The 12,684-nt window shown below is 56.0% G+C and overlaps 1 protein-coding gene across 16 annotated transcripts in view; it reads right to left on the bottom strand.

The window, feature by feature from the left end:
* Positions 1–12,684, bottom strand: part of MYT1L (myelin transcription factor 1 like) — a 378,916-nt gene that overhangs the window by 75,187 nt on the left and 291,045 nt on the right. For all 16 annotated transcript variants that reach the window (XM_044940559.2, XM_044940561.2, XM_044940570.2 and 13 more), the window contains 3 exons: positions 11,546–11,653; positions 7,725–7,936; positions 413–663 (listed from right to left, as the gene is read on the bottom strand). In XM_044940559.2, coding sequence (XP_044796494.1) covers positions 413–663; positions 7,725–7,936; positions 11,546–11,653 — 571 coding nt within the window. The remainder of the gene's footprint in view (positions 1–412; positions 664–7,724; positions 7,937–11,545; positions 11,654–12,684) is intronic.

The following is a 12,684-nucleotide window of genomic DNA, read 5'->3' as shown; positions in this document are numbered from 1 at the left end:
CGCGGTCCAGCCCGCCCGCGGAGGCCTCCGCCCGCGGCGCTGCACACCCTCCTCTGATTAAGGGCCGGGGAGCAAGGCCCCTCGAGGTTCCCGGTCTCCGTGCTGCCCTGGAGATCGCCAGGAGGGGAGCGAGGTGTGGGTCCCAAAAGGGGGAGGGGCAGCGCTCCTAATGCACAGGTGAATCTGAAAGACTGATCTGGAAAATGTGTCCCCAGGGCCCTGCGCAGCCAGGCTTCCTCGGGGCAGAGCCGGGTTAGGGCGGTCTGCGCCGGCGTCTACGGAGGCCGCGGGACGCGCCCGGCGGGACCCCCGGGTTTGGGCGGCCAGGAAGGGAGGTGGGGGTGGGGTGGGCCGAGGCCGCGCCCCGCCAGGTGCGCCAGGCCCCGCCCCGCCAGGTGCGCCCCGCCCGTACCCGCGCGGCGCACAGGTCCTGCGGCTTGGTGGACAGGTTCTGCGGCATCTCGCGGCAGCGCGTGGACAGGTTGAGGATGGCCGTGGCCGCCATGTGCGCCGCCTCCACGTCGTGAGTGTAGTCGAAGCTGCTCTTGCTGCACGTGCTGCTGGCGCTGCTGCCGCCGCCGCAGCTCAGGTTGCTGCTGCTGCTGGGCGCATAGGTGCTGGTGGTGCTGCTGCTGGGGCTGGCGTCCTTGCAGTACCGCTTCGCTGGGGAGACAGCGCGCGGCGGTGACTCGGGGGCCCCGCCCAGGCCCGCGGCCGCAGAAGCGCGCCCCGCGCCGCCCGCCCGCCCTGTGCGCCCACACCTGTGCGTCGGTCCCCAGGGGGACAGGGCATCTGCCCACCAGCTAATTCCCTGGAAGAAGCCTGGCTTTTCCCTGCTTTTTCCTTCTTTCCCATTGTGTGGGCGGAGCCGGGAGCCCGCAGGAAGAGCACCGAGGCTCTCAAGCAGGTGGCTAGGGCAGGGGCGCTTTGGAACTGATCCCTTAAAGGCCAGCCCTGGTTCGGGCGCGGGCAGCTACTAGCCGCACCAGCCTGACCACAGCCCACGGTTGGCTTCTGTTATGGCTGCTTGTCTACTCTCACGGGGAGATGGGGACCCTGCAGCCCACACATCCCTCTAGGGACTGGATGGCCTGTCTGGCGCGGCCAGGCCGCAGCAGGCCTCTGGGGCATCCTGCCCTGTGCAGATGGCCCAGATGCACAGGCAGGGCTCTTGTGGGTCTGCGAGCACCCGCGGTCTGGGAAGGGCGGGCCCTGCCCTCGTGTGCATCCCAGCCACCAGCTTTGCTCAGGGATCCTTCTGAGCAACCAGCCAGTCTCCCGACCACCCACTCCAGCCCTCAGGGCAAGAGTGGCTTCCGGAGCTGTTTGCACCTCCTTTAGCGCAAGGACGGGAAGATGACTGATGGATGACTGATTAGGATGTGTCCGGGGTCATTAAAGACACAGGATGCCCTTTGCTTAGGAGTCAGCAGCTCGCCTGACCCTGCAGAGGGGGCGGGAATTACTCCAAGGGGAGCCCCAAGGGAGCCAGGAGAACTGACTGCAGGGTCTGCAGGGTGCCACCCCCTCACAGGGCACAGGCCCCTTCCTGCAGGGAGCTCAGCCGTCACCCTGACAGAGGCCGAGGTGCGGGGGAGCCCAGAGGGGGCTCCAGCCCTGCTCAAGGCTGCCTGTGTGCACGTGAGAGCCCCATCAAGATCATTCTGGCAGACAAGTCACCTCTTCTGAAAGAGGGAGGGGACGCCGCTCCCGTCCTCAGCACCGCCATCCTGGTGCCCTGCCCACCCGGCAGCAAGTGACCGCAACCTCACAGCCACCACTGCTGGTCATCATCGCACCCCCAAGAGTGGCCCCAAAGCGCCCTGTTCCAGCAGGGATGAAAGCACTGCCTTTCACCATCGACGCCTTTCGACCTGGGACGGAGACTGAGCTTTCCTGACCCCAAGGACGCGGCATGGGGAGGCTCTGCGTGTGCAGCCGCTCGGGGAAGCTGCTGGCCTTGTTGAAGCCCTGCGTGTGGGCCCGGGCCCAGTTCCACACCCTCACACCCGCCCAGTGCGAGGAACGCCTTCCATCCTGCTCATCAGACTCGGTCAAGCCCGAGGACCAGCCCTCACACTTGTGTGTGTGCCTGCCCTTCTTCCCTCCTCTCTCCCCTGTGAGCACACCTGCTCAGCGCAGCAGACAGAGCAGGGGGGCCGTGGTCTCCCGTCTGAGCACAGATGGGGAGGCTGGGGCTGCGCAGGGGCACCTCCAGCAGATTCTATAAACAAGCCAGGGCAGCCGGCCCCTCGGCGGCTCACAAGACTCGCCGAAAGGACTCAAGTTTGTGGCTTAACATTGTTTACAATTTTGTTATAAAAACATGAATATTAAAAACTGGGAGAAATGAAATACCACTTAGGAGGGATTTTTTTTTTCCCCTAGTGAAAAGAGGGATTTTTTTTTTCTGGTTCAGGAAAAGAAATATGGTCCACATAAATAAGAAACAAAGTTTTGTTTTGCAATGAGGGGATTTCAGTTTCTAAAACAATGTAAACGGCATACGCATCTCTATGCAACAGATTGCACTCCGCAACTTCTGGTAAAAGGCACTGACTTTACCAAATATTTAAATCAAAAGACTCTACTTCCCCTGGATTATGCCAAGCTGATGGGCCTCGTCCAGAATTTTAGCAGCTGATGGAACTGGACAATTTGTTGATGTGCCTGTCAGCTCACATGACCCAGAAGGAAGGCGCGCAGAACATTTGTTTCACAAGCATCCTTTCACTGCGGGCCATCAATCATGCATTCTTTGCTCCAAATGCAAATAGGAGTCTGTGTACTTCAAGTCTCTCAGATAATGAAGCGCTTTGGTTTTAGTCATTACTTCCTATTTGTAAAATATTTATAAAGCTGTTAGTGTCAGTAATCTTTATGACCAATCACATGAAGAGCCGACTCATTGGAAAAGCCCCTGATGCTGGGAAAGATTGAAGGCGAAAGGAGAAGAGGGCAGCAGAAGGTGAGATGGTTGGATGGCATCACTACCTTAATGGACATGAATCTGAACGAACTTCAGGAGACAGTGAAGGACAAGGGAGCCTGGCGTGCCGCAGTCCACGCCTTCGCAAAGACTCGGCTACAACTTAGCAACGGAACCACAGCACACGCAGAGCTTCTGGGGCTCACTGCATGGACACCAGGGGTGCCACACAGCAGGAGCAACTCTGCCTCGCTCCCAGCCCCGGGGCAGCCCCCTTTCCACTTTAACCAAGTAAAAATTTGCTTTCTTTTTCTTTTGACAAAGCTATTTTCCACCAAAGCTTTTCCCAATCAACTGGCAAACAAACGCATGCCTGTTCCTTGATGCCAGCGCATCCTTGAACTTAGGAGACGGAACAGCTTCTACTCCAGAGAGAGGCCCTCGCATTTACAATGTCAGGAACCCATTTGATCTCACCCCGTGCTGAGAAGGATCTCTTCAAGTGCCCTGCCCTCTCGTGCAGGAGAAGGAAAAACAGGTTGGGGTTTCCAGTGATTAAAGATGATGAATTAGAAAAACAACCAACCACCTTCCAACTTAGTCTACTCTGCCTGAAAGACTCTTAGGACGTGGGTGTGTTGCCCTTCTGAATTATCATTTTCTGTAGGGAGTAGATCACTGTGGCCTTCTGATCTGAATTTCTGTGAAAATCAGACAAAATGGAACACAGACGGAGATATGCTTCCTGAGGATCCGCCCCCTAAAGTTTGGGCCTGTGCCCCTGTCAAGTCTGGTTGGACTCAGGGGTCTGCACCCCCTAATTCGTAGCCCTGACTCCCAGACGTCATGTGGGTTCCTGGCGGTACTTTCCTGTAAGCAAGCCGAGACGTGCATGCAGAGTCCTCAGGGGAAGAGCAGCATCTCCGGAAGGCAGTTTGCTCACGTGGTTTAGGGTTTATCACGTCTAAACCAGGGCTGGATTCTCAGTGGTCTCCCGCCTGCTCACTTGCTCTGGGCGCCCTCTGCCCGGCTCCTGTCCGCCCAGGTCGCACCCGCCAGTGGGGTTTGGGTCTTGGGAGATGGGACGTGGGACCCAGCGCTGCAGGGGGAGGCCTGGATCCCTCCTTCTGCACGAGCAGGTCTGAGGAGGCTAGGGGCAGGCTTCTGAGTCCAGGCGCGATCTGTCCCAAGGATATGGTTGGGGAAGAAGCTTCTGGAGGCGGCGGTGAGTGTGGGGGGCAGGAGAATGGGGAGGCAGGTCTTCCAGGGAGAGGCTGGCCTGGGGGTGGGGGTGGAGGCAGGGAGGCCTGGCCCAGAGAATGGGGCCTGGAGGCACAGGAGGGCTCGCCCAGGGACCCTCCCTACCCCAGTGATGAGGCCTGGGCAGGGGCGGGCAGGCGATGGGGAGGTGGGCACATCAGCTACAAGGCCTTTGAAGAGCAGCTGTTGTTCAGTTGCTGAGCTCTGTCTGACTCTTTGCAGCCCCGTGGCCTGCAGCACACTAGGCTCCTCTGTCCTTCTCCATCTCCCTGACTTTCCTCAAACTCATGTCCATAGCGTCGGTGATGCCATCCAACCATCTCATCCTCTGGCATCCCCTTCTCCTGCCTTCAATCTTTCCCAGCATCAGGGGCTTTTCCAGTGAGTTGGCTGCTCACATCAGGTGGCCAAAGTATTGGAGCCTCAGCTTCAGCATCAGTTCATCCAATGAAAATTCAGAGTTGATTTCCTGAACAGAGAGTGGTTAAACCATGGTCAGGAGAACGTGCAATTTGGGAATAACCCAGAGGGAGGCTCATGAGGGGGCCTCGTGCGGGGCTGAGAACGTAGGGTCTTAACAAAGCCTGAGGGTGGTGATAAACCGCTCAGAGACACAGCGGGATGGCTGAGACCCGGCCGCAAACTTTCTGCCAAGGGCCTGGCAGTGGTGGAGGCTTTGGCGGTCACGAGGTCTCTGCCAGAACCGCACGTCGGGTTGTTGTTCTGGGAAAAAGCCACCGGTGATATGGGTGAGGAAAACTGCTTCTAAACACTGAAATTTGAATTCTTCTTTGTTTTTTTTCCCCCCATCTATTTCAAGTGGAAATGCCATTCTTAGCTCACCATAAAACAGGCCTGGGGGGAGGCGGGGAGACGCCAGCCAGGGGCTGCTGAGGCGCAGGGCTGGCAGCCTGCAGGGCCTGCTTCCTCCTGTATCGCTTCCGCACTGGGCTGTCCGATGTCGGTGTCCTCCCCGAGGCAGATGACACACAGTCGTCTCCTCACTGCCTCCGGGTCATTCTTTCCCTTCTCTCACACATCTCCAGTCCTGCCTCGCCAGCTGGCTGGAAGCTTCCACTCACTTGTGGGTTTCCTGCCTTCTGGTAGCTTCCACTCATGATCAAGTTTAAAATTCACCACTTTGGTAAAACTCCTGCTAATTCCTTCAGGCAGCATGGACCCTTGCTTTACTGTGCCTGGGTGTGTTTCACTGTCTTCTGTTTACGCAGTCTCTTCCTTAAAGCTTGTTATAAAGCAAGAAGAGGGAGAAAATGGATAGATGTATGGTGGACAGATAGGTGGGCCCATGGACAGATGGATGGAGAGAGGGATAGACAGACAGGTAGATGAGACACACAGATAGCTACTACTGAGAGTCTGGAAGGACGCGGGTGAATAAATCGATGTTTGTTGACTGTTCTTGGCCATGGCTGGTAATGTGAGGGACGACCCCAGAACCTGGGTCAGGGGTCCTGCTTTTCCAGCCTCCGTGCACCCAGACCTTGAGCCCCATGCCCAGGCGTTATGCTCCCCTCCGCTGTCTCTGGGGGCAACGGCCCAGCCATCATGCACCCGGGGCACGCCTTGGAGACAGCCGTCTTGGGGGCGGCCGGAGATGCCGGCCACGCCACGAAGGCTGCCTTTCCCTTTCCCTCAGTTCCTAGAAGACCTGGTGCTGAAGTGCCTCTTCTGTGTTCTTTTAATGTGGGGACCAGCTGAAGAGCAGGGCAACAGCAGGGGTCTTTTCTGGGGGCCAATGACACGAACAGGTGCAGGTTCCCCTCCGCAGCCTTGTTGGCTGAGCTGCACCTAGTCAGCCAGCAGCCTGGAATAATTGCTCCCTCTGCTTTCAAGGAACCACCACATGGGAGGATTCGCATGTCTAGTACCACTAGGCTACACGAGGAAGAGCTGAGAAAGGGCATGGTGATCCTGGTCATGACCTCACAGATCCAACCAGAACAACGCAAGGACGGGACAGGAAATCGGGTCTCGTGGGACAACAGGCCGTGTGCAGAAGTGGCCACCAGACCCTACAAAACAACAGTGAACCGGGACCCTACAAGGACAGACCTTAACTGTGTGGCCTGAAGAATTCAGGTTCTTCAGACCCCTCATTTGCATCAAATGAATGAAGTTATAACAAAGCCTGAAATTAGCAAATTATTACTACAAAACCCTCAATTATTATGTTATACCCTAAGCCACTCCCTTTTCTCCGCTTCCATCTCTGTTCCTATGTATTTAGAATTGATACACGCAAGGGTAATCAATCTGAGATACATCAAAGAAATATTACATTTCATTCACCATGCAAACTAATTGCTATTAACGTAAAGAATGACTAAAATAATGTAGAAAAATGTGCAGCAACTCATATGGAATTGTTAAACGGTTTTGGAACTCCCCAAGCATTCAATTTAAATGGATTTTTTTGGTGTGCTGAGAGTTTAATTAAATATCTTTTTCAGAGAGCTGCTCCGAAATCTTCCAAACCCTCTCTCCTGGCCTCTGCTGGAGAACGCCAAGATAAGACTCCTAAATCACCCAGCATACACAACCCATGTCCCCATCGGTAACGTCTGCCAACTAAGTCCATATATCCTAGAACTGCAAGTAGAAACGTGGTTAGACAGATACGGCAAGTCACAGGACGCAGTCTCCCCTCTGTGCTTCAGTTACTTACCAAGTGAGCTCTGTGATGACGTGGGAACTAGTCTGTTTAGCGTTTGCACCCCTTCTTGTGGGTTCAAATATGCACGAGTGAAAATAAACGCCCTTTCCACCTGAAGCACACGTTTACCTATTTCTGGGCTCTACTTTGTTGGTGGACACAGAGGCAGCCACGAGTGAGGCCAGTGACAGAGGCACAAAGCCAGGACAGGACACTCCCCAGGCCCCACCCTGGGGTCCGAGCCCGCTGGAAGGAGGCTGGTGGGGCCCGCGGAAGCTGCATGTTAGATCCACTGGTGAATTTTTAAAAATGCTGTCCACAGGGACCATGTCTGGGGAGTCAGATTTAACTGGTCTGGGGTGCAGCCATAGACATGAGAATTTAAAAATCTCCCCAATGAATGCACCATGCATCCTGACTTGAAAACAGGCAGGGAACACAGAACCCTCAGAAGGACCAGGAACTTCGGGCAGCTACCCCAGCTCTCCTGGCTTTGTCTGTGTTGGGGCGTCTATCAGAGGAAGTTGGTGCAGATGAGGACACGTCTCAGCAGCGCCGTGGAGCAGACGAGCCCACGGCTGTCTGTCTCCACCACCTGCCGGTGCCTGGGTGATGCTCTGCCCTGGGGATGACGGGGAAGGGGTCTCCCTCCCTCCCCGCCCCCTCCCTCTCCCAGGACCTGCTCGCCCACACCTGCGGGTACCTGGGGCCGCAGGAAACCCGCCTAGGCTGCGGGCGTGCTTTCCTTGGTGCCCAGCGAGCGACCCCATGCTCGGTCGGTTTGTAGGCAATGGATATGCACAACAACAACATTATCAACGGCAAGCGTGACGCTCATGTAGAAGAGGGTGCACCTCCTACCATCGAATCCTTTGGGGGATATGTCCCTGGTTTGCACCTTGGGAGCTATGGCCCGCTTGCCGTAAGCATGACTGTCGTAGGTGCTGTACTCAAACGAAGTCTTGGAATATTTCTCCAGCTCTTTGGCCAAGTTGGAGCGAGGCGTGGTGGTGGGCACGCTGTTTCTGTAGCCGTAGTGTGGGATCTCCAGCTGCTTTACAAAGCACATGGGCCTGGAAGCAGAGAGAGAGAACGGACAGCTTGCTTTCTCACGGCCACACATGAGACGCGGTTCATCTTAAAACGAGAACATCGTGTTTCTGAGCTGTGTTAAGGAACCGGGATCTCACACTAAAATCCCAGCTCTGTTTTCTCAAGAAAAGGCCAAGCGTGCTGTAAGGATACAACATCAAACTGGCTTTTGCCAAGATGCCGACCTTTTGGAAATAAAAGAGCAGAAAATAAAATACTTAACCTTTGCCCCCCCCCCCTTTTTTTTCTTTTCAGAGTCTAAGAAAGTGTGGAGAAGATCACGCAAAGTGGATGTGGGGAGGGACCGCAGACCCCCGTGTCTCCTTTGCGGGGCCTTCAGACAGTGCGGCGCGCGTCACGCACGGCGAAGCGAGAGAAGCTCCCTTAACAAAATGTGAGGGGTGAGGGCGACAGTCTCAAGGATGTGGACGGAGAAGATGCTACAGAGCTGGACGAGAGAACGGAGCACGTCCTGGCACGTTTTTGACAAACATCGACCTGCACTTTCAATGCCGTTACCGTATTCCTGCGTTTTTCTACACTGTGGAATAAAATATTTAAATGGAAGAACTCTCAGTTACATATTCATGAATATTATATCTTGCTTTTTGCGTGTCCATCTATCTCAAAGGACCTTTTAGACTTAAAAAAAAATAATTTTAGATTTACAGGAAATTGGTGCAGAGAATTCCCTTAGACTTTTTGCCCCAAACTTCTCTGTATGTTAACAAGTTTATCAAATCACCAACACACTTACTTTGATGTTATAATTTACCTTATTTGCTTCTTCTCAAATCACCAGAAAGATGTAACAGTTAGTGAAATGTCTATTATTTGGGGCCTTTTAGTAGGCAGTGGGGTGGGTCATAAATGAATGAAAGCTTGGGCCTTGCCCTCAAAGGTCACCTGGACTGTGACCTTGTTTTAGGAGCCCAAGGGCTCGCAGAGTCCTGGGGAATGGAGGACACCTGGGGCCATGACAGTCCATTCAGTTTTAAGGGAGAAGGTGACGTTTGTCAAAGTTAAGATCCAGGATGGGGCAGGAAACACACCAGGAACATTGAGCGATAAGGAACAAGAAAGCCCCGTGCCTCTCTGGGGACAGCAGGAGGCAGGGTGGGCGGGCCCAGGCTGGGACTGTCCACTCGTCCAGGACAAGGGATGTGGGCCTGGAAGGCACAACCCCTGAGCCCCGAGGAGGTGCGAGCAGCTCTGAGGGAGGGTGCGCTGGAGCAGAGGCGTCAAGGAGGGATGTTTGGTGACGAGATGGAGCAGGCGCTGGGGCCTGAGCAGGGATCTGTGTGTGGGGTGCGTGGGGCAGGGCCGCAGCCCCCACCCGAGTCTTAAGGACCTGTTAGGCCACCTGCCCGAAGACTCTTAAAAGCATAAGAAGCTGAACAATCGTAGGTTGAAATTATCTTCCTTCCTTCCTGTCTTCCCATCCCGCCGCCGCCCCAAATGCGCGGCCCCTCGTGAAGGCATTCGGGGACCGTGAAGCGGTGTGGATGGTCCAGGGCCTCCAGACCGTCTCACGGCCAAGCCATCAGCGCCGAGCTGCGCCCCGGGGGGCTGCAGAGCTGAGCCCAGCCTGGCCGGTCCCATGCCTCCCGCAGTGCTGAGGGGGCTTTTGCCCCCAGGCTTCTTCCCCGCTCTGCCTCTGCACTCCTTGCCCAAGGCTGGGGGCAGGTCATCGCTGCGGAGGGGCCGGCCCAGGGCCTGCTGTTTCACTGTCACTTCACGTGGCTTCCTGTCACACTACGTGGAGAAAGGGCCCGGGCTCAGGGTCAGAAAGGAGGCCTCTCTCTGAACGAGGCGACATCTGCCACTTCCGATGTGTCTTATCCGTGCCACGCGGCCAGCGAGCGCCTCAGTGAGAGGCAAGCTTGGAGCCGAGCCCAGGACGGGGGGAAGGAGGTGGGCATGGGACCTGTCCAGCCCTGGGGGGCCTGTGCAAGGGGAGGGGCCTGAACAGAAGCCCCCCGCCCCGACCTCTCCCTTTGCTCAAACTCTCCTGTGGTTAATCCTTCTCAAATGCGCACTGCCGGGTTCCGGGGCGGGCGCCGTTGCGCTGAGCGGTCCTCGGGGAGGGACGCCTTTGGTGTGGACGCGCCTGTGAGCAGCGTGAGTCACGGGCACTGGTGGCACGTTGGGTGGGCAGCGACCTCGAGGAGAGACGCCTCGAGGGCCGCACCCCAGAATTTACTGAGCTTTCTCTCTAAACAGTAGGATCATAGAAGGCTTTTATTTTCTTATTTCTGTCCAGTGAAGCATTTCTCATTTTCTGTAAAGATTTTAACTTTTCTATTGAGAGATAAAAAGGAGTTTAATGACTATGGCAAAATCCTTTCAGGGAAATGGGAAGTAATACACGACAAAACCAGGGAGGTGTTTGTATCGTTTGCCTAGTGGTTTTTTCCAGGTGATTTATCCCAAAGAAATAATTTAACAGAAGCAAAATCGCATGCGTGTGTGTGTGTGTGTGTTTGTGTGAGTGTGTATCTGGGTAGGTGGGTGTGCATGTTTCTGTGTTTGTGCGTGCAGGTGTGTGTATCTGTGCATGTGTGTGTAGGTGGGTGTGCATGTCTGTGCAAATGTGTGTGTGTGCAGGCATCTGTGTTCACGTCTATGTATGCATGTATGTGTGCGTGTGGGCACTGTGCATGCACACGTGTTTTTGTGTATGTCGTGTGTGTGTACGTGTGTATGTGTGCAGATGTGCAGGTGCGAGTGTGTGCACACGTGTGTGCTTTTACATCTGCATGTGTGTGTGTGTGCACGTGTGTTTACTGCTTGCCCTTCAGGAGTCAGCTTGGACTTGCCCTAAGTGCCAGGCTAGAATCCCTTCCAGCTCGTGTGTGCCCCCGCCGTGGGCACCAGCAGCCGTGGGGATCTCGGTGCGATTCTCACAAGGACAGGGAGGCTGCTGCTGTGAGCCTGACTAAATATGGAGGGCCACCAGCTCGCACCTGGGTGAGGGCTGGAAGGGAGCATGCGGAAACGAGTGTCGAGGGAAGCGAGGCTTCTTCCTCACTGGCTGCGAGGAGCCGTCCTGAGCGTCGCAGTGGAGGGCGCCAGCTGACCTTTGCCCCCACCCTGTCTTCACGGCCAGCGACCGAGTGCCTTCAGGTAAGTCCTCTGCCCCCTGCACCCTGCTTTCCTCACCCACTGAGTGGGGACGACGACACAGGTGACATCATCCCGCCCGCCTCCTGGGGGCACCTGAGGACGGGGCTTCTCTGCACTGGACGTGGGCGCCCTTGGAACGCAAAGGTTGGAGCAGCGGTGCTGCCTTCTCCCCCAGATTAAGATGCAGTGACTGGGGGCACCCCGTGAATTCTCCAGCTGCCTTTCCGGCCAGAGCCTGGAGCATCAGGGCCAGAGGAGAGCCAGAGATGGCTCCCTCCACAGTCCTAGGGCTTGGGGAGACCCAGGGTGCTGCATGGTACCGGGGGTTGGGGTCGTGGCCCCAGTGAGATCCCTAACTGAACCGGCTCCCCCGCCCTGCCCCAAGCACGGCCACCCCTCGGGGGCGTCCGGGCGCCCGTCCCGTGGGGAGGGCCATGCAGGGATCCCGATGGCACGTCCGGTACCTGAGCACTCGGTCCGAGGCCTGGCTGGACTTGGACACGTCACAGCCCTGGTGCTTCTCCTGGGCCTTGGCCAATTTCTCTGCTGCAGCAATAGGGCATCCGGAAAGGCTGCAAAGACAGGGGTCTAAGCGTCCTCCACAGTGCCCCTCATCGACCCCATCAGCTCCTCCCTCCCTCCCTCTCGCGGCATCAGGCTCCCGAGCCTCAGGGATGGAGTGAACCGGGAAGGGGCTTCACATGTTTACCCCCCAGCTCCATCAGACATGCTAATGGCCGCGTCACGTCAGCAAATGCACAGCCCTTCTCAAGGATGACAAAACAGAGGCAGAATCATTCAAGAGACACAGAATCTTAGACACAGTGTCTGTTCTGGGATGCTTGCTGGGGAGTTGACCACTGGGTAGGATGGGTTTCTGAAAATCCCGAGTGCAGGGCTCTCTGGCACTTGCTGACCTCCGCACGGTGGACACAGGCTGACCAGCCTGGCTGCCTCCTCCCCAGAAAGAGACCCAGAAGGGGGAGGAAGGGAGAATGATCTTGAGGCTCCTGTAAAATGTTTTCTGAACCTACGTATTTACAGGAAGAGGCAGCAGGGTGCTCTTCTGTGTTTGAGCTGATTTTTCGTGAAACCCTGGTGTCTGCTTTGTGCATCTCTGCTCACAGAGCAGAGGCTTCACCCACATACACACAGAGTCCGGAATCGGTGTGATTCTGGTGAGGATTCACAGAGGACCTGATGCTGTAAGCCCTGTAATCAGGCATCAGGGGGCTGATCCAGCCATCACATCACGGTCCTCCAGAGGACGCCCAGGAACGTTGCCGAGGGGTACAAGTTTGTGACCTCACTCATTATAAACTTAGCACAAGTAACCAAGTTTATCAGACGAGCAACAGTGACAGCGAAACTGCTAACAGCTCCCTCCATCCAGACGTAACGTGATGCAACTCCCTCCATCCAGACACAACGTGATGCAACTCCCTCCATCCAGACACAACGTGATGCAACTCCCTCCATCCAGACACAACGTGATGCAACTCCCTCCATCCAGACACAACGTGATGCAACTCCCTCCATCCAGACACAACGTGATGCAACTCCCTCCATCCAGACACAACGTGATGCAACTCCCTCCATCCAG

Source organism: Bubalus bubalis, chromosome 3 (genome assembly GCF_019923935.1).
Source record: "Bubalus bubalis isolate 160015118507 breed Murrah chromosome 3, NDDB_SH_1, whole genome shotgun sequence".
Classification (NCBI taxonomy): Eukaryota; Metazoa; Chordata; class Mammalia; order Artiodactyla; family Bovidae; genus Bubalus; species Bubalus bubalis.
The sequence above is the reverse complement of the archived record's forward strand: the minus strand, read 5'-3'. Positions and strand labels throughout refer to the sequence as shown.